Here is a 23,732-nt window from a genome sequence, read left to right on the forward strand (position 1 = left end):
GCAGACTCGCTCAAGACACAACCAGCAGGGGATGCCCTACTACACCCTCCTGCAAGGCTGGCTGGGGCCCCACCTCCGCAAACACAGCCCTTGGGATGAAACAGTTGAGCGAGGAAGGAGTGGGAGGGTAAGAGAGGAGGAGAGATTGGAGGCAGAGGGTGATGGCCTACAGCATCAGGTCCAGCTCACCATGGAGAAGGGAAGAGGCAGCCCCACTCAGAGATCTCTCCCTCCCTCTGGGCAACCAGCAGCCCAGTGATGGTTGCAATGGGGACTCTAAATGAGTCCCACAATGCCTCTGGCTGGCCCCCTTTCTTGCTTTCACTGACTGTCAATGGGCAGGAGCCCCATCCCCATCTCGCCTGATGATGTCGGCTCTTTAAACGGGCCCACTGGAGGCCTGACAACAAATCCAGCTCCTTCACAGTGAGATATCAGCCCTGAACATGCAGTGTGTGGAAACTTGGATAACCAGTGAAGCTCCCTGGGATCTGAACAAAGATCAGGAAGGGGCGATCAAGGGTCATTGGAGGTGACCAAGATTTGGGAGGATGACCACGACTGGAGGGGAGGGTTATCAGGGTTCAGAGGGGCTAATCAGATGTCCAGGAGGGTAATTATGGGTCAGGGAGGCTATTTAGAGGTCATGTGTGGGGTTTTCAGGAGGTTGGAGAGGGTGTTTTAGGGTCATGTCTGGCGTCACCAGGGATCATGGAAGTATGGATTCAATATTGTGGAGGATGTCTGAGGGTCAGGGATCATGAAGAGTTGGGGTTGGAGTGACCAGGGATGAGGAGTTGTGGGTCATAAAGTTAGGGTTTCGGTGTGGTCACTAGGATTGGAGTGTTGCCAGGTGCCAGGAGGAGGTTACCAGGAACGGGGGGGGGTGGGCATTTACCAAGGGTCAAGGGGGAATGGCCAATCAGGAGTCAGCACTGAACTATTCATCAAGTTATGTTTTCCAGTCAGGACGTTGGTCAGATTAATGCCTCTGCTGAAGGAGCCAATATCTGGACGGTGTTAAATCTGACCAAAAGCAAACACGGGCAGCTGAGGATCAGCAAGCTCTCCTGCACAGCTTCAATTGCGAGAATGCACGCTCAGTTTACTGGAAGTTTCAGGTAACTGTCTCTCTTTCCTGTGTGTTCCTGGGTGGGAATAACAGCAGCAGCTTGTGTTGTGGACCGACTGGTCATCGTTATAGAGAATTTCACCAAATTTGCAGGACGGAGGTGTACTCAGTGTTTGTGACTGCTCCTTCTCTATCTCAGCAAACCCACCCTTCTGTATCTATTTTATTTACTTTACCTTCACCAACCACTTCCTCATGTTCACTGTATACCCATTAAAGTATACAGTCTCACAGTCACCTGTGGTAAATACAAGTTTTTCCTTCTCTCTGGTCACTCCGCCTTGATTTTAATATTACATCCCACTCCCTCATTTTGGATTAATGATAATCTCCATTCTAAATCGACATTGAATAAATCGTTGCATATCCTCTGCTTTAAGATGAAACAACCCAAATGTTATGTTTTTCTTTGTGATTGCATAATGGTTGTGTCACTGGACTGTTAATCCAGCGAGCCGCAGGTTAATGCCTTTGGGACACAGGTTCGAATCCCACCACGGTATTTGGTGAAATTTGAATCCAATAAGACTCTGGAGTGCAGTTCACCTTTAGGGAAGTAAACTGCCGTCCTAACCCAGTCTGGCTGACATATGACTTCAGACCGAAAATATTTGACAATTATAACTGCCCTCGGAAATGCCTCATCCAGTGACACCCACATCCTGTGAAAGGGTAGGTCCTTAAAGAATCAGAAGGAAGAGGAACAACTTCCAACTCAAATTTGTCAAATTCACAGATTTTATTTGTCAAAATAAAAACAGGAAAGTTACATTTTTCGGAGAATTCCCCAGAGAACTGAAAGTAATCAGTTTGACAAAGTGACTGAGATTGGATACAAACGCTTTCTTGTTACAGCCTGACAATGATGTATATTGAACAATGAAAGGTTTGTGCCAGCATCGAGTCCTATCCCTGGTTAATGCTCATGAGTTCCTGGCCACACAGTAGAGTTTTATCTGAATTTAATTTGACGGAGCGATTCACTAAATCTTCTAGATCTCACAACAACTGTCTCTTTTCCTCACAGGGGATTTTATGAATTAATCTCCAGTCTTCTCATGACAGGTTTGCGATTCCTGATAAACAAGCAGGTAATTCTCAGACTCTGCAAAGAACCAGTTACCCAGGGGCCCGACAGCAATAAATGTCAGCATGTTTGGAGTGAACAACTGAGTTGTATTTCTATAGCACCTTTGACATAATGTTGTTTGGTATCTTATAGACAATACATTAAATACGATATATATCATATTTATATCGTGTCTTTAACCTAATCAAACACCATGAGGCACTTCAAAGTCCTGTTGTAGATTAAAATTGACACCAAGCCACAAGAAAATATTATATTGACATCTAAAAGTTCAGACACGGAATCAGGTTTTAATCTTGAAGAAGAAAAGAAGAGGCAAAACATTCAGGTAGGCATTTGCAGAAAGTGGGAGGTAGACAGTTAATGACACAGCCACTGGTTGTGGAGGGACAACCATCAGAGATGCACAGGAAGTCAGAATGAGAGGAATGTAGAGATCTCAGAGGATCTTGGACAGGAGGCGATGACGGAGATTGGGAGTGGACAGGATGTGGAGGGATCTGAGAACAAGGACGAGGATTTCAAAATAGAAGTTTTGCTTGAATGGGATCCAATGTAGGTTAGGGTGAGAGTGAGGTACGGGAGCAGGGAAGATGGGGAACTGATTGATTTTCAGAATACTCAAACTGAAACTAAGAACAGTGTGGATAAGGGTTTCATTGCAGCTGGGCTGAGGCAGGAGCAAAAGCTGGATGATGTTATGGAGTTGGAGACTGGTCGTCTCAGTGATAGAGAGGACATGACATTGGAAACTCATCTCAGGGTTACAGAGGACATCTAAGTTGGGTATATCCAGTCAATAGTAATGGAACTCAAAGCTTTGGTCTTTCCAATATTTATTTAATTAGAAGACATTTAGTTCACCCGATGGGTCAAAGTTAGATGCAGCATGGGAAACAAAGATACTGGACATGTCAAGAAACATAATGGTGAGTTAGAGCTGGATGCCATCCATGTGTGTAGGGAGGAAGGAGGTCCAGCTGAGGAAGTTCGTTGAAAGTGGAGTCACAAGTAGATAGGATAGTGAAGAAAGCGTTTGGTATGCTTTTCTTTATTGGTCAGAGTATTGAGTACAGGAGTTGGGAGGTCATGTTGGGAGGTCATGAGGTCATGTACAGGACACTGGTTAGACCACTTTTGGAATATTGTGTGCAAATCTAGTCTCCCTCTCATCAGAAGGATGTTGTGAAACTTGAAAGGGTTCAGAAAAGATTTACAAAGATGTTGTCAGGGTTGGAGGGTTTGAGCTGTAGGGAGAGGCTGAACAGGCTGGGACTGTTTTCCCTGGAGCGTCGGAGGCTGAGGGGTGACCTTATAGAGGTTTATAAAATCATGAGGGGCATGGAGAGGTTAAATAGACAAGGTCTTTTCCCTGGGGTGGGGGAGTCCAGAACTAGAGGGCATAGGTTTAGGATGAGAGGGGAAAGATATAAAAGGGACTGAAGGTCAACTTTTTTATGCAGAGGGTGGTGTGTGTGTGGAATGAGCTGCCAGAGGAAGTGGTGGAGGCTGGTACAATTACAGCATTTAAAAGGCATTTGGATGGGTATATGAATAGCAAGAGTTTAGAGGGATATTGACCAAGTGCTAGCAACTGGGACTAGATTAGGTTAGGATCTGGTTGGCATGGATGAGTTGGGCAGAAGGGTCTGTTTCTGTGCTGTACATCTCTATGACTCTTTGACTCTATGTCACTGTGAGAGATAGTGCTGAGAGCCAGCAACAGGTTGATGCTATGGGCAGTGAGAATTAGAGTGAGTGAGAGAGTGAGAATGATGCTGCCTTTTTTGTTCCTGTTTAATCTCCTGTCTCTGCTCTTGTAGATTTGCCCGGCCTTAGAACATTCAGCACTGGTGCTGCTAAACTCTCTGCTGGCGACAGTCCCAGGTTTGTGTGCTTTCAGAGACATTTCTGAAGAACCCCCATGTGTACTGATCAATGACTTTCTTGTTAGACTAAGGATTAATGCGAGTTTTATGGCCTCCTTACTAAAGTAGGAACCACAAGGAGGCATTGCTAATGGAGGCTGAGTGTTGTGTTCCAAGTGACAGTGCTTAGCATATTTCTCCATGGTGGGAGATGAACATAAAGATTACAACCACATATCTATGGATGAAAGACATTTTCATTCACTCAATCCCAGGATGTGGGTGTTGCTGGTTGTCCAGCGTTTATCGCCTGTCCCTAATTGCCCCTTGAAGGTGGTTGAACGGCCTTCTTGAACCTTTGCAGTCTACCTGCTGTGGGTTGGCCCATACTGACCTTAGGGAGGGAATTCCAGGATCTTGATCCAACAACAGTGAAGGAAAAGCGATATACAGTACAACCACGATTATCCAAACTAGACAGGCGTGGAGTATTTTGTTCGGATAACTGATCATTTGGATAACTGATCTATCGTAAACAAGCGGTAATTTGAGTGCCGGCTATCCAACATGCCTCGGTTATCCAGCAATACACGCCATAATGCCGTTTAACTGATAATCGAATGCTGAGTTTCCTAATGCCGTTTTTAACGGGACCTCGAGATCTTGTTCGGATAATCCGAATTTGGACAATTGATGTTTGGATAATCAAGGTTGTACTGTATTTCCAAGTCAGGATGGTGAGTGGCTTGGAGGGAACTTGCAGGGGGTGGTGTTCCCTGTATCTGCTGCCCTTGTCCTTCTAGATGGACGTGGTGGTGGGTTGAAGGTGCTGCCTAAGGAATCTTGGTGAATTTCTGCAGTGCACCCAGCTACTGCTAAGTGTCAGTGGTGGAGGTGGCAGATAACCTTCCACCAGTGGAGAAATGATTAATGGATTGATTAGATTAACGTGAGGCTCCATAACTCCTTATTACTAGGTGTACAACTTGCTATGAGAAGGCAGAGACCACATTACCCTACTGTAATGTAACCACAGCAAACTCAATACACTTGGAGTACTGATGATCTCCATATTTCATATCTACTACTATTAAATGATAGCACCTCCAGCACACATTACAGTATCTGATATCTCAACATGGAGCAAGGAGGGACCACTTCATCCATTTCAATCGTCCTGATCCCATGGTTATGTGCTCACATTATGATGATAATCACAGTGACCACAGCAGCGTCTCCTCAGATCCTGAAAACATGGATGAATCAACAACACACATTCCTTCAAACTCCTCTTTGAGTTGCTCCACACGGCATCACTGTTGCCGTTTGAACGTGTTGTGCACCAGGGCTAGCACATGCTGGTGGTGTGGCATTGAACATGTGACATGTTCAGGAACTTTACAACCAGTCTTATCTCCTTGTGTAACTCCACCCCTCTGCAGACGCAATCAACTGTAACCAACTCCTCAAAACACAAAACATTTCCACTCATGAGGGGTATGGATAGGGTGAAAAGCCAAGGGTTTTTTTTCCCAGGCTGGGGGATTCCAAAACTAGTGGGCATAGGTTTAAGGTGAGAGGGGAAAGATATAAAAGGGACCTAAGGAGCAGCTTCTTCACGCAAGGGGTGGTGCATGTATGGAATGAGCTCCCAGAGGAAGTGGTGGAGGCTGGTACAATTGCAACATTTATAAGGCATCTGAATGGGTATATGAATAGACAGGGTTTGGAGGGAAATGGGCCAAATACTGGCAAATGGGGACTAGATCAGTCTTTGATATCTGGGTTGGCATGTACTAATGGGTCAGTTTAGAGTTTATGACTCTAAACCCCAGTGTAGCTAGTCACACAAATCACCATCAACCCTGCAAGTTGTTAATGATCCTTTTAAGCATTCTTATAACATCACAGAATCCCTACAGTGGCTGTTCAGCCCGTTAAGTCTGCACCGACCCTCTGAAGAGCATTCCACAACCCTCACACCCCCACCATAAACTCTGCATTTCCCGTGACTAGCCCACACAATTTAACATGGCCAATTGCCCACCGTTGTGGGCGGCACGGTGGCACAGTGGTTAGCACTGCTGCCTCACAGCGCCAGAGACCCGGGTTCAATTCCCGCCTCAAGCGACTGACTGTGTGGAGTTTGCACGTTCTCCCCGTGTCTGCGTGGGTTTCCTCCGGGTGCTCCGGTTTCCTCCCACAGTCCAAAGATGTGCAGGTCAGGTGAATAAGCCATGCTAAATTGCCTGTAGTGTTAGGTAAGGGGTAAATGTAGGGGTATGGGTGGGTTGCGGTTCGGCGGGTCGGTGTGGACTTGTTGGGCCGAAGGGCCTGTTTCCACACTGTAAGTAATCTAATCTAAACTAATTTACCCTCTATGTCTTTGGACTGTGGGAGGAAACTGGAACAACCAGAGGAAACCCACACAGACACAGGGGGAATGTGCAAACTCCACGCTGACAGTTGCTAGAGGGTTGAATCACTGGTGCTATGAGGCAGCAGTGCTAACCACTGAGCCACTGTGCTGACCCCAAGTGTTGTTATGAATTAGGGGCAAGGTACTGTTGTGTATTGTACTGTGCAAGTTTCAGTTAAGGCGTTAGAAGGAGAACAGAGGCTGAAAATAGCAGCTCTGCAGTCCAGCCAGTGTTTGGCACTAAATCTTGCCAAGTCCCAGGCATTCAGCAAATGAACTCACAGGCTAATGTCCTTACCAATACCAGGTTGTAACTTTGTCCACTCCAGTCCAACACTGGTACCTCAACCAGCATCTCCAAATCAGTCCGAGATTGAGTGTCCTGGATTCATTCATTAACTTTAGTGGCCAGGTCTTACTCTCTGGGAGTCCAGGCTACTGGGACATGCATGTGTAAAAGACTCTTGAGTCAACATTGTCACTCCAGGAATTCATTCCTTCTTTCTTTATATAGTGCGAATGCCAGTGGATTCATACGTAGGGATCGATTATTCATTCCTCAGTGACCCAGATGTGAAAGCTGATTGGATGGACATGGAATTCAAGGTGAGGCCTGGTCACAGTGAGCAACGCCCAGATCCTCCAAAGGGAGCACTCTACTCGCTAGAGCATCGGGTCAGATTCCCAGAGCTTCCCTAGACAGCCGGGTCTGCTCCTCCAGCAGCCGAGAGACCAGAGTGGATAACCAGGAAAACATCTTGACCATTCACGCTCCCCCCTCCTCCCCAGCCAGTTGTGTTTCCTTCATCGGAACCCCCACCTCAGGCTAACTCTGTCACTGGTGGGTCAGGCTGCCTGAGGAAATGTGATGATAATGGTTCCGTCGGAGGGTGATTCAAGGGTGATTCATTGAAGCCAAGCTGCAGCCCACAGTTCATGGTCAATTCACAGAGATTGGCTGATCTTCAACAGGCTTCAAAATGGACAGTCCAGAACCAGGGATTCATACCACGTAGGCTTGATAAATAGAACAGAGGCCTCCAGTCTTCAGTGTCTGTGAGTTCAAATCTCACCACTGAGCATATTGTGGGAACTGTATTCAGTAAGTGTGGTGGATTTGGAATGATTGAAACGCTGTTAGTCTACTCCATGGGATGGTCGTTGCTCTCCCAGTCTGCCTCACCCCTAGCTAGTGTTCTCAAGTAAGAACAGCATAAGTGGATCCCTCAACCTCTCCAAACCCATCCAGTAAGATCATGGCTGACTATCAATCTGAACCCCACTCTCCACCCACTCCCCTTCTCCCTGGATTCCTCTAAGAGTCTGTAAATCGCCTTACCTCAGCTTTAAGTATATTCAATGATGGATTATCCACAAGGCTTCTGGGATGGAGCTTTTGAAAGATTCAAAACTCTTTTGTGTGGAGAAATTTCTCCCCAACTCAGTCTGAAATGGCCACCCTCCTCATCTTGGGACTGCCCCGGCTTCTAGTGGGTGGGAGAGGTGGGGGAAAATAACCTCTTGGTGTTGACCCTGCTTGTATCATTCGTTTTAGATTCTCATCCCAATTCAGTGAATGGGAGAAAGTGAGGACTGCAGATGGTGGAGATCAGAGTCAAAAAGTATGGTGCTGGAAAAGCACAACCAGTCAGGCAGCATCCGAGAAGCAGGAGAGTCAACATTTCAAGCATAACCTCTTCACCCACACCCCTACCTTCATCGACCTATCGCATTCCCAACTACCTTCCCCAAGCCCCACCCCCCTCCCATTTATCTCTCAGCTCCACCCCCCCACCAACATTCCTGATGAAGGGCTTATGCTTGAAACACCAACTCTCCTGCTCCTCGGATGCTGCCTGACTGGCTGTGCTTTTCCAGCACCCACACTTTTTGTCGCCAATTCAGCGAATGTTCACTGCCTGATCTCCAGTACAAGTACATCCTTCCTTAAATATGGGGACAACATCTACACACACCACTCCAGCTATGGCCTCACCAAAACCACCAAAACCCCTGTTCATTTAGTGTCATAGAGTCATAGAGGTGTACAGCACAGTAACAGACCATTCGGTCCAAATTGTCCATGCCAACCAGATATTGTAACTTAATCTCGTCCCATCTGTCAGCATTTGGCCCACTGAACCCTTCCTACACATAAACCCATCCAGATGCCTTTGAAATGTTGTAATTGTACCAGCCTCTGTATAACAAAATGTCTTTACTTTTGTGGGTCAATCGCTTTACAACAAGGTTGACCATGTTATTTGATTTCCTCATCACTTGCTCTATCTTCAGGATGACTCATCATGTTCCTTATCAAAGTAAACCCGGTGTCTCCCGAATATCAACAAGATTCACATCTTTTAAGAGAATATTTTTCTTGTGTTCCTGCCACCACGTTAAGTACAGATATTAAAATGTGGCCTGACCAGCATCAGCCACATTCAGAGGATTAAATGTAGATTTCAAAAGTGCAGACTGGTACAGTGTCAATCCTTAACTTTGTGTGAAATTGTGGTTGGGTCTGGCCTGTGTGTAATAGGGACAGAGCTGACAGCACTGTGCCCTGTTCTCTGGAAAGTCAACTTACATGCATCACTAGCTGCTGACAGATAGCCAGACCCTATATGTGTAACAGTGAGTCAGACACCTGAGAACTATCTCAGTGTACTTGAATACACCTTTTATAACGGGTACAGGCCATTACTTAATCAGTAAGAAATGGCTTTTCAGTTTGTGGGCACACGTATCAATGAAGCTGATTGAAACTCTGGAAGGTGTGACACATTTCCATAACCTTTTGGGTGACTACATCAGTTGAATAATTTCTCAACGAGGGAGGTTTGTTCCTGGTGTTACTGAGTTGCGATCTGTTCTCACTCCTGGTGCTAAATTATAGTTGTAATGTATGAGCTTGCCCTGATGCTATTCTGCTAACTGGTGCCTCTTTGGAATTGTGCTCCTGTTTCAGGGGATGTTCTACCCTCTGGGGAATGAGAATGACACACTGGTGAACAATGCGATAGTGCCTCTGGTGAAGAGGAGTCAGCGGATGGTGTACATCTCTGTATCTGAGTACTTCTTTGATTCTGCCATGTACTCCTATTATAAAGCTGGCGTACTGAAGACTGAGATTCCTGAGAGCAAGGTACCTAGTTCCCAATTGTTACATCCTCCTGTCTCACAAAACAATTCCAATATTAGTGACTGAACTTCCTCATTGCTCGTGTGTTTATAGATGTCCGTGGATCTTGCTTACTTGCTCAGAACCACATTCTTTGGAGCGATCATTCTGCTGGTAAGGGACCTACTGTGACTGTTATTATCTTCTCCTTCTCTCTGCCTCTTTCTCTCTCACACACGCACACGCTTTCTCCTCCCTCTCCCTCTACTGGTGACGAAGTAAGGTTGCTTTTGTTTATGGAGCTCGAAGCTGGGAGAAGTGTGAAATTATAGCTCAGTTAAACAGTACAAAATGAAGCCTGGTGTGAACTGGAGGGTCAGTGGAATAGTCCAGAGCTATTGGTGGAATGAGTAACTGGCACTGGGATGGCAACAGTAGCACTATTACTAACAGTGTGATCCAACCATCCATGTCGAGGACAGGCCATGTAGCGTAAAGGATTAATTGTACCTTTTCTCTTGTTATATCTCCTGAGAATGTCCGTGTTAGGAACAATGTTCTGGTGATGTTACATCACATGGAGCTGGGACCCAAGGCTGCTGGGTTTGAGATTTGTTCTCGCTTCCCATCTCTTGTACACAGTCATCGTTAGTAAAAATTTCTGATGTTCACTGACATGGATGTGGACAGTGTTCTAGCAACAACCCCGACCTGATCGTGCTGTTTGGTGGCAATTACTGATCAGACACACAACTAAAAGCGGTGTCAACTGAGAGCTGAAGAGATGCCAAGTACAGTACGGTGGTGGGGAGGGGGGAACTTTAATGTTGTGGTTCTGTTCGCCGAGCTGGAAATCTTTGTTGCAAACGTTTCGTCCCTGTCTAGGTGACATCCTCAGAGCTTGGGAGCCTCCTGTGAAGCGTTTCTGTGGTGTTTCCTCCGGCATTTATAGTGGCCTGTCCCTGCCGCTTCCGGTTGTCAGTTTCAGCTGTCCGCTGTCGAGGCCGGTATATTGGGTTCAGGTCGATGTGTTTGTTGATGGAGTTTGTGGATGAGTGCCATGCTTCTAGGAATTCCCTGGCTGTTCTTTGTTTTGCTTGCCCTATAATGGTAGTGTTGTCCCAGTCGAATTCATGTTGCTTGTCGTCTGCGTGTGTGGCTACTAAGCATGAGCAAAACCAATGTAGTGTACAAAATCCCATGCAAGGACTGCACAAAACACTATATAGGACAAACAGGAAGACAGCTAACGATCCGCATCCATGAACATCAACTAGCCACGAAACGCCACGACCAGCTATCCTTAGTAGCCACACACGCAGACGACAAGCAACATGAATTCGACTGGCGAACAGAACCACAGCAACGAGCACCCGAGCTACAAATCTTCTCACAAACTTTGGGGGAACTTTAAGTCTAACCCAGTGACTGGACTGTGGAGAGGAAAATCCCATGCAATTCTGGCAAAGTGTGGGAAAACTACACAGCCAGGAATATAGCAGGGAACACAGCAAGCTGAAACTTCAGTGAGACATAGATTATTGTAGACTGGACTGAAAACCAAAATACTGGAAATCACAGTAGGTCAGGCAGCATCCCTGGAGAGAGAGCAAGCTAACGTTTGGAGTCTAGCTGACCCTTCATCAGAGCTGGAGTGAAGAGTGGAGGGGGCAGCATTTATGCTTTTGTTGGGAGCGGGTGGCTGTGTTGGAGTGTTGATAGTTCAGATTAAGTGGTCGGATTGTGAGAGTGGGAGAACAAGTCTCCTGCCAGATTTGAAAGAACAGACAGTTTCACTAGAGTGGGGGGTGAGGATAGAGAAGATGGTGACAGAGAATATAACAAGTAAAGCTGCAAGAAAGGGAAGGAATGGGAGTGAGTTCACCATCTGAAGGTGTTGAACTCAATATTAAGTCCAGAAGTTTGTAAAGTGCCTCGTCTGAAGCTTTTCCTCCAGTTTGCGCCGGGATACATTGGAGCATTGCAGAATGCCGAGGACAGACAAGTGAGAACGTGAGCAGGACCCTGTGTTAAAATGACCAGCCACGGGAAGGTCAGGGTCATGCTTGCACACGGACCAGAGGCGTTCTATAAAGCAGTCACCCAATCTATATTTTGTTCCTGTAATGTAGAGCAAGTTAGTGTAGGTGTAGACTGGAGGTCTTTGCAGAGATGGGTAAGAAAATAACACTCAGAGAGTGCAGGGTGGTACAGGATGCAGTCAATACCATTGGGGGGCCCCAGTGGCAGGAAAATAAAGGGTCATGAGTTCCCAGAAACAGACCAGGTCAGCAGCACATTGGTGAAAACAGGCAGCAGCAGTAAGTGTCTTTAAGTATGTAACCATTCAAGGATGCTGAGGAGCAGGATGAATTCCTCCCAGAGGATATCACAAGCCCAGGAAAGAATTTCAGCTCCCCTGATCATACGGACCCATATTTAAGATTAGACACAGGCAGATGTATTCATTCATTTGGATGATTCATTGCAGTTAGAGTCAGAGACATGTACAGCATGGAAACAGACCCTTCATTCCAACTTTCTATGCCGACCAGATATCTCAAATTAATCTAGTCCCATTTGGCAGCATTTAGCCCATATCCTTCCTTTCCAAATGCTTTTATAAATGTTGTAATTTTATGAGCTTTCACCACTTCCTCTAGCAATTCATTCCATATACACATCATCCTCTGTGTCCCTTTTAAATCTTTTCCCTCTCACCTTAAACCCAAGCCCTTTGGTTTTAGACTCTCCCATCCTAGATGATTGGCTTTTCGCCCTAGCCATGCCCTTCCTGATTTTATAAACCTCTATAAAGTTATCCCTCAGCCTCCAATGCTTCAGGGAAAAAAGCCCCTATTCAGCCTCTCCCGATAGTTCAAATCCTCCTCCCTAGCAACATCCTTGTAAGTCTTTTCTGAATCCCTTCAAGTTTAACAACATATTTCCTATTGCAGGGAGACCACAATTGAATGCAGTATTCCAAAAGTGACCTAACAAGTGTCCTGTACAGTTGCACCATGACATCCCAACTCCTATATTTTTAGACAAACAATTATCTAACTATCTTCCAGTCAATCTCAAAACACAGGAAGCATTAATATCAGAGTGAGAGGATGGAGGCAGATTATACTTCACTGAGAGAGAGAGCGAGAGGGAGAGAGAGAGAGAGAGAGAGATCGATGACACTTTGTACATTATGCCTAATCATCACTCTTCTTTATTGAGCAAGAATGACTGTGCATTTTTGAATCTTTTTAACCTAGCAGTTGTAGGGAAACAGAAGCTGACTCAGTGAATCAGTCTACACTATAGAAACCCCATCCATAGGGCCATTGAAGGATAGGACAGGTTCTTTGTTTGTCTCAGAACAAAGGCAAGATCAGTAGGGAAGAGGCAAGCAGGGACCTAGGTGACCAGTTATGAGAGAGTATTCTAGACCTGAGTTTGCCTTTTGAGTAGAGGATGAAGCTGCCATTCCTGTTGTTGATATAGTTGAAGCAGAGGTCCTGGATTTTCTTGCACTCTTGTACTTAATTGACAATATTTGTGAAGGTTCTGTTGTTACCTTTGAAGAGAATCTCCCTTTTGTTGGAGAAGATAACAAAAGAGGTAAATGTGTCTGCTTATTCCACTGAACCCTCCAATGACGTGCAAGAAAAGCAGCAGGAGAAACAGAAGCACACACGCATTGGGACGGACAGTGATGAAGATCCAGAGACCAGGGGCACCAGGAACAGCCCCAGCTGCCATCAGCTCAACATCTGTTAGAGTGAACCAGACCTTGGCAAAGCGACAGGGAACTCAACAGAAGGCAAAGGATCAGCAAGCTTTGCAAACAGTGAACAGTTATGAAGTGAAAATGCCCTCACTCTTAAAGCAGCAGTCACTGAGGAAGGAGAGTTTGGGATAGTTCAATCAGAAACCACCACCAATGGAGCTACAGAACTAACAAGGAGCAAGGTGGCCACAGTTTCTGAAGTCCTAGATTGTAGAGTTAAATAAAAAAGGATCTTCATTCCTACATGGAGGTGTTCACGGATCAAAAAATATAAGTTTTTTTATATTTACTCACGGGATGCGGGCCTCACTGGCTGGGCCAACATTTATTGCCTGTCCTTGTCCTTGGGAAGGTGATGGTGAGCTCCCTCCTTGAACCGCTGCGTCCATGTGCTGTAGTAGACCCACAATGGCCTTAAGGAGAGAATTCCAGGATCTTGATCCATGGCAGATTGGGCAATACTTTCCTCTGTTATAGTCAGCTCCAACGCAACACACATAGAATGAGCAAAGCACACCATATAATCAGAGGGGGCCTTCGAACCTTGGAAGCAGCACACCAAGAGTTTGTTCAACCACTGTGAACAGCTAGTAATGAGCAATATCGGGAAAAACAGATACTTCTGTCTTAACTGGATCAAGCCAACAAAGAGAGTGCGGATGTTTGTAGAAATTGAACAGAAGCTGTGAACAGTTCATGAGGTGAAGAGTGGCCCTTGATGGAGTGGGGTTGCAGAGGAGATGTGGAGTAAAGAATCCCTTAATAATAGCTCCTGAATTCTGAGAATATGCAGAGGACCTCTATCTGACACAGTCACATCACATGAAACTGGGACCGGATTAAGTTGGTTCTCACTGAATCTTGTTGATAGTTACCGTTAGTAAAGATTAATGATGTTCATTGACAAGGGCATTGACTAACCTGTATCAATAAATCAGACATGATCCTACAACATGCCCTGATCAGAACTAGCTGAAAGAGGTATCTATGATTATATCAGAGCTGGTGCTACTGAGGGAGGGGATTTGAGATCACCCTGACCAGCTTTGTACAGGAGTGGGTTCCACCTTTCATCTCACACTTCCACTTCTCCTTTCGGGTCCTCTGTTTTGACCTGCCCTTTCAATCTCACCCATTCACCCCTGTTTTTTGGTCTCACCCTTTGACCTTGACCTCTCTCAGCTCACTCTTTCATCACTGCTGTTTGGTGCCACGTTGGAAGCAATGAAAAGTTAAGAACTTACAGATGGTATTTTAGGAGCTCCGTTTGAGAACAGCAGGCTACCTTGCATTTGTAAAAGGGTAAAGGAATGGTGCAGTTGGAAGGTTCCTCCTATTCCTCGGACATTGGCGCTGGTACTGGGGTGGTGTTAAACATCAAATGTTAAAGTGCTAGTTCAAGTTCGGTCATATATTTGTTTAGTCAGAGCTTTGATTCTGGTTCACATAACACAAGCTCCCGTATCACCAATTATTAGTCTCCAAATACACCCAGTCAAGGGCTCACTCAATGATCCCGTAATCAAATAATAAGTATTGCATGTTCCCTAGTCTCATTTCATCTCAAGTATCCCCACAAGATCCTACTAAACAATAACAGATGGGAGGGATCTGGACAATAAGGTAGGTTACACCTGAACAGAGCTAGAACCAATGTCCTCAAAGAGATGTGAACCAGTGCTTGGGAAAGGTTTCAAACCAATTTGATAGGGGGAGCTCGGGAAGCCAACATGAAGCATCATGGTGGAAAATAAGGGTGTCCACAGGACTGAGAGAGATAAACAGTGTTGGTGTAAAGGGTAATGTAGAATGAGGAGAAGTCAGCAAGGAAAATGTGAAGCAGCCTGTGGTCCATTCGGAGTGAGTGTGTAAAAGAGTAGGAAGTAAGTTTGATGAATTGAAGGTACTACTTGTAACATGGGACTATGGTTTAGTGAGACCAATGGAGATGGTAGTGATTGAAATGAGGTCAGCTAGGTGGACCTCATAGAATACGAGTTTCCTGATTGAGGCTATTAACCTGGTCCAGTCAGGGAGCCCTGGCTGACGGATATAAACAGGAGTGTCAGAGGTTCTGTTCACTCTGAGAGCTGGCTCTGAGCTAACTGGGTCAGTGTCATGGACTATGTACATGGAAATAAAGAATTACTCAGCGACGGGATACTGGCTTTCATGGAGTCATTTCGGACACATGGCCCAAATAGGTAAGAATGATAACTTAATGTTCCTGGCTACAATGTATTCAGGAAGGAAAGAAACAGAGAGGGGAGTGGTAGTATTGATCAAAGCATTATAAAGTGGATAATGTACCCAAATGGTCAATGACTGAATCTTTTTGGTTTGAGTCAAGGAACAATAGAGAAACTATTACATTGCTGAATGGAGTTAAAAATCACACAACACCAAGCTATAGTCCAACAGGTTGATTTGGAAGCACTAGTGTTCGGACCCCTGTTCCTTCCTCAGATAGCTGTGGAGTAGGATCCTGTATCTTATGATCCTGCTCCACAACCACCTGATGAAGGGGCAGCACTCTGAAAGCTAGTGCTTCCAAATAAACCTGTTAGACTATAACCTGGTGTTGTGTGATTTTTAACCCTGTCTGCCCCAGTCCAATATTGGCTCCTCCACATCATTGCTGAATGAGTAGTAAGTACTAGTTTAGCCAGCGATTCCCACGTCCCGTGAATGAATGAAAACTACCCTCTTGGCCTCCATTTAATAGGAAGGAGATATTAGAGAGAAGCTGCAGAAATGGTTCAATTCAACAGAGTGGTAATGATGGGGCTGGGTTTCAACTGTCCTGATATAGACTAGCATGGTCATGGTGAAGCAGGGCAAAGAGTGGGAGGAATTCCTGATGTATACAAAAGAACTTTCTAGATCAGTTTGTTTCCAGCTCAATGAGAAAAAAAGCAGCACTGAATTCTGGGGGAACAAGGTTCGTGGAATGAATATGTTTCAGCAACAGAGCATTTGGGGATCAGTGATCATAACAACATCAGGTTTTGAAAAGTGCATGATACAATCTGGTGTAAAATACTTCATTTGAGGAGGCCAATTCCAGTAAGGAAGATTGTGACTGTCCCACTGATATAAAAGGAGCATTATGTTGATAATCTGAAATGAAAACAAAATGTACTCATCATCCCAATGTGACAAGAATAACTGGAGGCCTGTGATTCCCTCCCTGTTACTTAGTTTGTGGGGTGTAGCTCAATCTGATACTAGCTGTAGAGACAATTTCAAAATGGAATTATGAAGGGGATAAAGTTGCAGGGATTATGGTGCTGGAGTGGGAGAATGGGATTGATGGGACTAATGTGGAGAAAACAGGCACATACACAGTTGGCTCCTTGTGTATTAACTCCACGTTCTTTTCAAAAACGAGATAAGAATTTTCAAACTAATATCAATCAGTGAGCAGAGGGGTGATATTTAAGTGGGGAGTTTGGATGTGACTGGAAGTATTGGATGAGCTGAAGTTTATAGAGAATGTCTAAAATATGTTGGAATAATCCAATATCAAAGTTATGAAAGAGGCTTTCAGCTGTAGACGTGCTAAGACAGAGGCAATCAAAATTGATAGGAAATCTGACTGAATTTATAACACATGCAATGCCTTTGGATGTTTTAACTGTGTCCTTTTCTCCCATTGCTGCCACCAAGGCCCCAACATCATCAGCTAAGGAAGCTCCTCTCCTGTTGGACTTGGAGGTAACATCAGCTCCTCACTGCACCATCAAACCATCAGGGATCACTGTCAGTGTTAATGCCCTCATGAATGTCATTCTCCTTCCACCAAACTCGAAACCGGTCATGCTCTCCAGCATAATCATGGTAAGCACTTTGATTCTCACCTTATGCATGGAGTCCTAATTGTTGCAGACAGAGCCCCATTCTGTAGTGTGACCTGACAGAGACACTGCATGAAATTTTCATATAACTGTGGATGAAACTCACAGCTGGTGAGGCCTATTAGAGCCATTCACAATTTTCTTCACCAAAATGAAATCTCCCTTCTGCCTCTGCATTTACAAAGAAAACAACGACCCTCCAGGACATCTCTGCAGAAGTTCCTCAGGGTAGCATCCTCGGCCCAATCGTCTTCAGCTGCTTCATCCATTACCTTCCCTCCATCATAAGGGCAGAAGTGAGGATGTTCACCAAAGATTTCACAATGTTCAGCACCATTCAAGCAGCATGTACCCAAATGCTGCATGATCTGGACAATATCCAGGTTTGGGCTGACAAATGGGAAGTAACATTCACACCACATAAATGACTATCTCCAACAAGAGACAATCTAACCATCACCCCTTGATATTCAATGGTGCTACCATCACTGAAACCCCCACTATCAACATCCTGGGGGTGACCATTGACCAGAAACGCCATAGAAACACAGTGGCTACAAGAGCAGGTCAGAGGCTAGGAAGCCCGCATGACTCCCCAAAACCTGTCAATCATCTACAAGGCACAAGTCAGAAGTGTGATGGAATACTTCCCACTTACCTGAATGAGTGCAGCTCCAACAACACACAAGGAATTTCACACAATCCAGGACAAAGCAGCCTACTTGATTGGCACCACATCCATCACTGACACTACACTCAGTAGTAGTTCCCCTCCAAGCCACTCACCACCCTGACTTGGCAATATATTGCTGTTCCTTCACTGTCACTGGGTCAAAATCCAGTGTGAGGTATTGAACTATGGAAGGTGTAACAAGGTAAGTGAATATACAGCACTTTTTAAAAATGTATTCACGGAATGAGGGTGGCGCTGGCTAGGCCAGCATTTATTGTCCATCCCTAATTGCCCAGAGGGCAGTTAACAGCCAATCACATTGCCCTGAGTCTGGAGTCACGTGTAGGCTAGACCAGGTAAAGATGGCAGATTTATTCCCTAAAGGACATCATAAACCAAATTGTCAAAATGATTGATTATCACAGTTGACTTTAGGCTAACTTAATTTTAGATTTTTATTGAATATTGATTTTATTATCTGCTGTGGTGGAAATTGATTCCCATGCCTCCAGAATGTTAACATGGGCTTGTGGATCCCTAAACATTACCACAATGGCAACACCTCCCTTTGGATTACTAGCCATTACCATTATGCCATTACCTCCCTAAAAGCATCTTATAAAGAAATTTTTGACGAAACACTAACACAAACTTCACACTCTCCCAAGAGTTTCTCGACCTCCCAACAGTGGCTCAGCCTCTGTGAGTCACCACAGTCTCCTGTCAGCTCTGTGTGTTCCAACAGACCTCGATCTGCATTTCAGCAAAACAGAGAGTCACACTGCCATTACGAAAATGGCTCCGGAATCTGAATCTGGAAATGTTGCCCATTAATATGACATGTAGCATTTTCACTAGGAGGTGGGACCTGCTGTGTACATCAGTGATTCATAGGTGTAACTGCACATGTTAATGTACAGCTGCCTCAAACTAATCTGATTTCAGCTAGTGAGCTGCTGAAAATATGATCCTTATACTTTCCACCAGCGATGAGAAACTGTGAAGCAGCCTTTGGAAAGGGTAAAGTACATTTTCGAATATTGTCCCAGGACACCTTTGGGGAAGTTCAGTTTCTGTTTAAGAGCAGTCAGGCATCCAATGGGATTCCTAAAATCAGATGTGAATATGCATAAAAAGTGCATCACTGGAACTGTCAAACTCATTCAAACTGTGAAGAGATCTGTCTTCAAAAGGAACTATCAAAGGAAGCCGCCAAGCTGCTGAGGTATTTAAAATTCTTGCCTTTTAAGGATTTGTACAAAGTACCTGCAGTAAAATCAATTTGTTGTTTCACACTGTCTGTTGACATGACAGAGGGCTACCAATATACAATTAGTGCTAGCCAACTGATTTCGTAACCTTCCATTATCTCAGTTGATTGATAGCTCCAAATGGGAGAAAGTGAGGACTGCAGATGCTGGAGATCAGAGTCAAAATATGTGGTGCTGGAAAAGCACAGCAGGTCAGGCAGCATCCGAGGAGCAGGAGAGACAACATTTCAGGCCCCGCAATGTCAACTCTCCTGCTCCTCTGATGATGTCTGACCCTCTGTGCTTTTCCAGAGCCACACTTTTTGACTCTGATAGCTTCAAATGGTTATCGACTCTTTAAACTGGACCAATGAATTGCAATGTGTGGGTTTTATAGGTATTAAAGAAGGTTAGATGCAGTGAATAGCTTTTTACAGAGGCTCCACTTTCTGTGGATGTAACTGCCAGGGATGCATTCACAGCACATACACATCATGCCATTAAAAAGTGGTTGAAAACACATGCTCTGTGATCCAATTTCAATTGGATTTAATGGGCGAAGAGATAACATTATTAATTCATTGACTGAGCCAGCAGTGTACGCACACCCCTCCTCCACCTGATGGGCAAGGCAGGAAGAGCTAAGGCAAATGACACAGTGAGCGTGACAGCAAAGGGAGTGTGGAACAGGTAGCAGTGGGAGAGGAGAATTTGAGGATCACTATAACATCATGCTACGATTTCTGGTCTGTTTTATTACTCTAATACACTTTGTATGGCATGATCTGCCTGTACTGCACGCAAAACGAAACTTTGCACTGTACCTCGATACATGTGACAATAATAAATCAAATCAAACAAAAGTACTTTGAATATTATAGAAACCACACTCGAACTTTCTTCCCTTCACAAAACATTGGAACTTCTCACACCTTGAACGACATACGTTTGGGAGAGTTGCTGATATTTGGATTTTTTTGTTGCAGGAATCAAGACTGAATGCCAAGGTGTCTCTGAAGGGCAAAAAACTTGGAATGAAATTGGACCTCAAAAGGTAGAATCATTGGTCCTTGCAAGTGAGAGTGTGTAGATCCCAGGCTGTGTATCTGCATGTCCAATCGTTCCCTCTGTATGGGGCTGGTTTGAATTTGGGCTCCAGTCTGCAGAGTCTATTGTCCATTCTAAAGGTGGTAATAGCTCTCCAATGTCCAGCTAATTCTGGCAGGTGAACTCCAAAGAGTCAAACAGGAACTGGGTGTAACACTCCCTGGAATGAAACTGCAGGGATTAGGTTAGAGCAGTCACCAGCACAGTGAGTAATGGAGAAAGAGATGCAAACATCCAGTTATTTTGGGCCCTGCCAACAATAATTTGCAACTCACTTCGACTGGGGCATGAATTAACCAGATGCATTCCCATCATTTCCACACTCCCATGTTACAAGGGTCCTGGTGCCTGAAACATACAGTATTTCAGACAGCTGGTGGAAGGTTCCTTTCAAAACAGGGCAGGTTGAAACCCAGGAATGGGACATAATCATAGAATCCTTACAGTGTCGAAGTGGGCCATTTGGCCCATCAAGTCCATACCAACCCTCCAAAGTCCATCTCACCCAGACACCGCCCACACCCTATCCCTGTAACCCCACATTTCCCATGGCTAATCCACCTGACCTACACATCTTTGGACTGTGGGAGGAAACCGGAGCAACTGGAGGAAAACCACACAGAGACGGGGAGAATGCGCAAACTCCACACAGACAGTCGCCCGAGGTTGGAATTGAACCTGGGACCCTGGCGCTGTGAGGCAACATGAACTATGAAGCCAAGTGAGGACAGGATACAGAGTAAAACACTCTTTCCTGGGGTGTCCTGCTGGTGAGAGAGAAGCAGTTTGGAGTTAGCTTTCTGCTGAGAAGCATCAGGTTCCAGGATGAGGACAGGCTGCAGAGAATTCACTGCCATTGTGTGTTCGCGTGTGCACTGCCTATACCTCTTTAGTTATGGATAGTTTATTTATTCATTCAAGAAATGTGGGAATTACAGGCTGGGCCAGCATTTATTGCTTGTCCCTAGTTGCCCTTTGAGAAGGTGGTGGTGAGCTTGAACCACTGCAGTCCACCTGTTGTGGGTTGACCCACATGCCCATAGGGAGGGAATTTCAGGATTTTGACCCAGCAACAGTGAAGGAACGGTGATATATTTCCAAGTCACAATGGTGAGTGGCTTGGAGGGGAACATGCAGGGGGTGGTGTTCCCATGTATCTGCAGACCTGGTCCCTCGAGATGGAAGTGGTGGATGGGTTTGCAAGGTGCTGTCTAAGGCAACTTGGTGAATTTCTGCAGTGCATCTTATAGATAGCATGCAGTGCTCCTAATGAGCGTTATTGGTGGAAGTGTAGAGTTTGAAAGTGGTGGATGGGTTGCGAAGAAAATAGTCCTTAACCAATACCTATTTCTTTGTGTTTAATGAGATTGTAAAACCAAATGTCAAAATGTTGTGTTTCTCATTGAGGTGAATCAACAACAACAGCAATGATATAGTCCCTTTAACAGAGTCATACGTCCGAGCAGCCTCAGGAACATGAAGGGAATTGTGAATATTGATTCAGACACACCGTCGAGAATGTAACCACCTCTCCTATAAAAATATTCAATGATTCTGCCTCTGCCGCTCTCTGAGAAAGAGAGTTCCAAACCTTCCACGACCTGAGAGAAAAATCCCTTCTCATCTAAGCCTATCCAACATTTCACTGCAGGATAATTCCAACCCCACCTTCCCAGTAATCAGTTGAGGAAACCTTCTCTGAACTGTCTCTAATACATTTCTCATTGAGGTGAATCTCACTGTGAAAAAATGGGCGGCATGGTGGCACAGTGGTTAGCACTGCTGCCTCACAGCGCCTGAGACCCGGGTTCAATTCCCGCCTCAGGCGACTGACTGTGTGGAGTTTGCACGTTCTCCCCGTGTCTGCGTGGGTTTCCTCCGGGTGCTCCGGTTTCCTCCCACAGTCCAAAAGATGTGCAGGGTCAGGTGAATTGGCCAAGCTAAATTGCCCGTAGTGTTAGGTAAGGGGTAAATGTAGGGGTATGGGTGGGTTTCGCTTCGGCGGGTCGGTGTGGACTTGTTGGGCCGAAGGGCCTGTTTCCACACTGTAATGTAATCTAATCTAATCTAATTTGTATTCCTCTTTAATTAAGGTGAACAAAACTGCACAATACCTCAGATGTGGTCTCACCAATGCCCTATAGAACTGAAGGAAAATGTCCCTTTATATTCCTAATCCCTCTTGCATTAAACAAAACTATTTCAAAACCTTAGCTGTAGTTGCACTCTAACGTTTTCTGATTTATTTAGCAGGATACCTCAATTTATCCGTATCTCAGAGTTCTGCATTACATCTCCAATTAAGGATTTTGACTAGGTTCCAAATTCTAGGCTGGTCAGAAAAGTGGGATTCCATGGAATCCCAGGGAAAACAACAAGTTAGATCCAAGGTTGTCTCAGTAACAGTAAGTAAAGGGTGTTAGTCAGTGAGTGTTTCTTGTGATTGAAAGGCTGTTTCAAGTGGGGTCATGCAGAATTCAATACTGGGTCCCTCAATGTTCATGGTTTGTAATCAATCATTTAGACTTAACTATAAAGGCCATAATCAAGAGGTTTTATGATGATATGTAATTCGGGTGTACAGTTGACCGCGAATATGAAAGCTAAAGACTGCAGGAAGATGTCAGTCTTCCAGATCTCTGCCTGAATTGGGCTATTGACCCATCCCAACCAGGGCCTAAACTGAGAATTCTTTTTAAATCAAACTTATTTCACTTAGAATCCTCATGGGACACTTTCCTTCGGAGGTGGTGAGAAGATGCTTAAATAGTGGTGGAGAAGCTCAACTGGTCTGGCAACATCTGTGGAGAGAAATCGGAGTTAATGTTTCAGGTTCAGTGGCCCTTCCTCAGAACTGATGGTAGCTAGAAAAAGCTTGGTTTCTTTGCAGAAGATAGTGTGTGGGGGGGTAGGGATTAAGGAGTAAGCGATAGATGGGCATAGAGCCGAAAGAGAAAGCAAAACAGTTGGACAGACAAAGGAGTGGATAATGATCAGCCTAGGAGAATGAATAGCTGCTATTGGAGCTATTAATACCTAACAATGGGTTGTGTGTAATAGCAGACCATGTGATAACAAGGAGAAAGTGAGGACTGCAGATGCTGGAGATCAGAGCTGAAAATGTGTTGCTGGAAAAGCGCTTTTCCAGCAACACATTTTCAGCATGTGATAACAAGGCCTGGAGTGGGGGGTTTGGGTTAAGGACATGGGAGAAGGTGGCTCAAGCTCTAAAATTGTTGAACTCGATATTGAGTCCAGAGGGCTGTAGAGTTCCCAAGCGGAAAATGATGTTCTTCCAGCTTGCATTGAGTTTCACTGGAACACTGCAGCAAGCCTGGGACAGAGATATTGGTTAGGGCACAGGGTGGGGTGTTGAAGTGGCAACTGCTTACTCCTTCACCTCTCCACCCACCCGCTCCCCCCTATCGTCT

At 45.1% G+C, this 23,732-nt stretch overlaps 1 protein-coding gene across 4 annotated transcripts in view; it reads left to right on the top strand.

Moving 5' to 3' along the window:
• Positions 1 to 23,732, top strand: part of pltp (phospholipid transfer protein) — a 57,957-nt gene that overhangs the window by 22,618 nt on the left and 11,607 nt on the right. For all 4 annotated transcript variants that reach the window (XM_043710101.2, XM_043710099.2, XM_043710098.2 and 1 more), the window contains exons 5-12: positions 966 to 1,121; positions 2,160 to 2,223; positions 4,046 to 4,109; positions 7,024 to 7,115; positions 9,481 to 9,657; positions 9,748 to 9,807; positions 17,084 to 17,254; positions 20,181 to 20,248. In XM_043710101.2, coding sequence (XP_043566036.1) covers positions 966 to 1,121; positions 2,160 to 2,223; positions 4,046 to 4,109; positions 7,024 to 7,115; positions 9,481 to 9,657; positions 9,748 to 9,807; positions 17,084 to 17,254; positions 20,181 to 20,248 — 852 coding nt within the window. The remainder of the gene's footprint in view (positions 1 to 965; positions 1,122 to 2,159; positions 2,224 to 4,045; positions 4,110 to 7,023; positions 7,116 to 9,480; positions 9,658 to 9,747; positions 9,808 to 17,083; positions 17,255 to 20,180; positions 20,249 to 23,732) is intronic.

The sequence above is a fragment of the Chiloscyllium plagiosum genome, unplaced genomic scaffold (assembly GCF_037043375.1).
Source record: "Chiloscyllium plagiosum isolate Xiang-an unplaced genomic scaffold, Cpla_swu_hap1 HiC_scaffold_15, whole genome shotgun sequence".
Lineage (NCBI taxonomy): Eukaryota > Metazoa > Chordata > Chondrichthyes > Orectolobiformes > Hemiscylliidae > Chiloscyllium > Chiloscyllium plagiosum.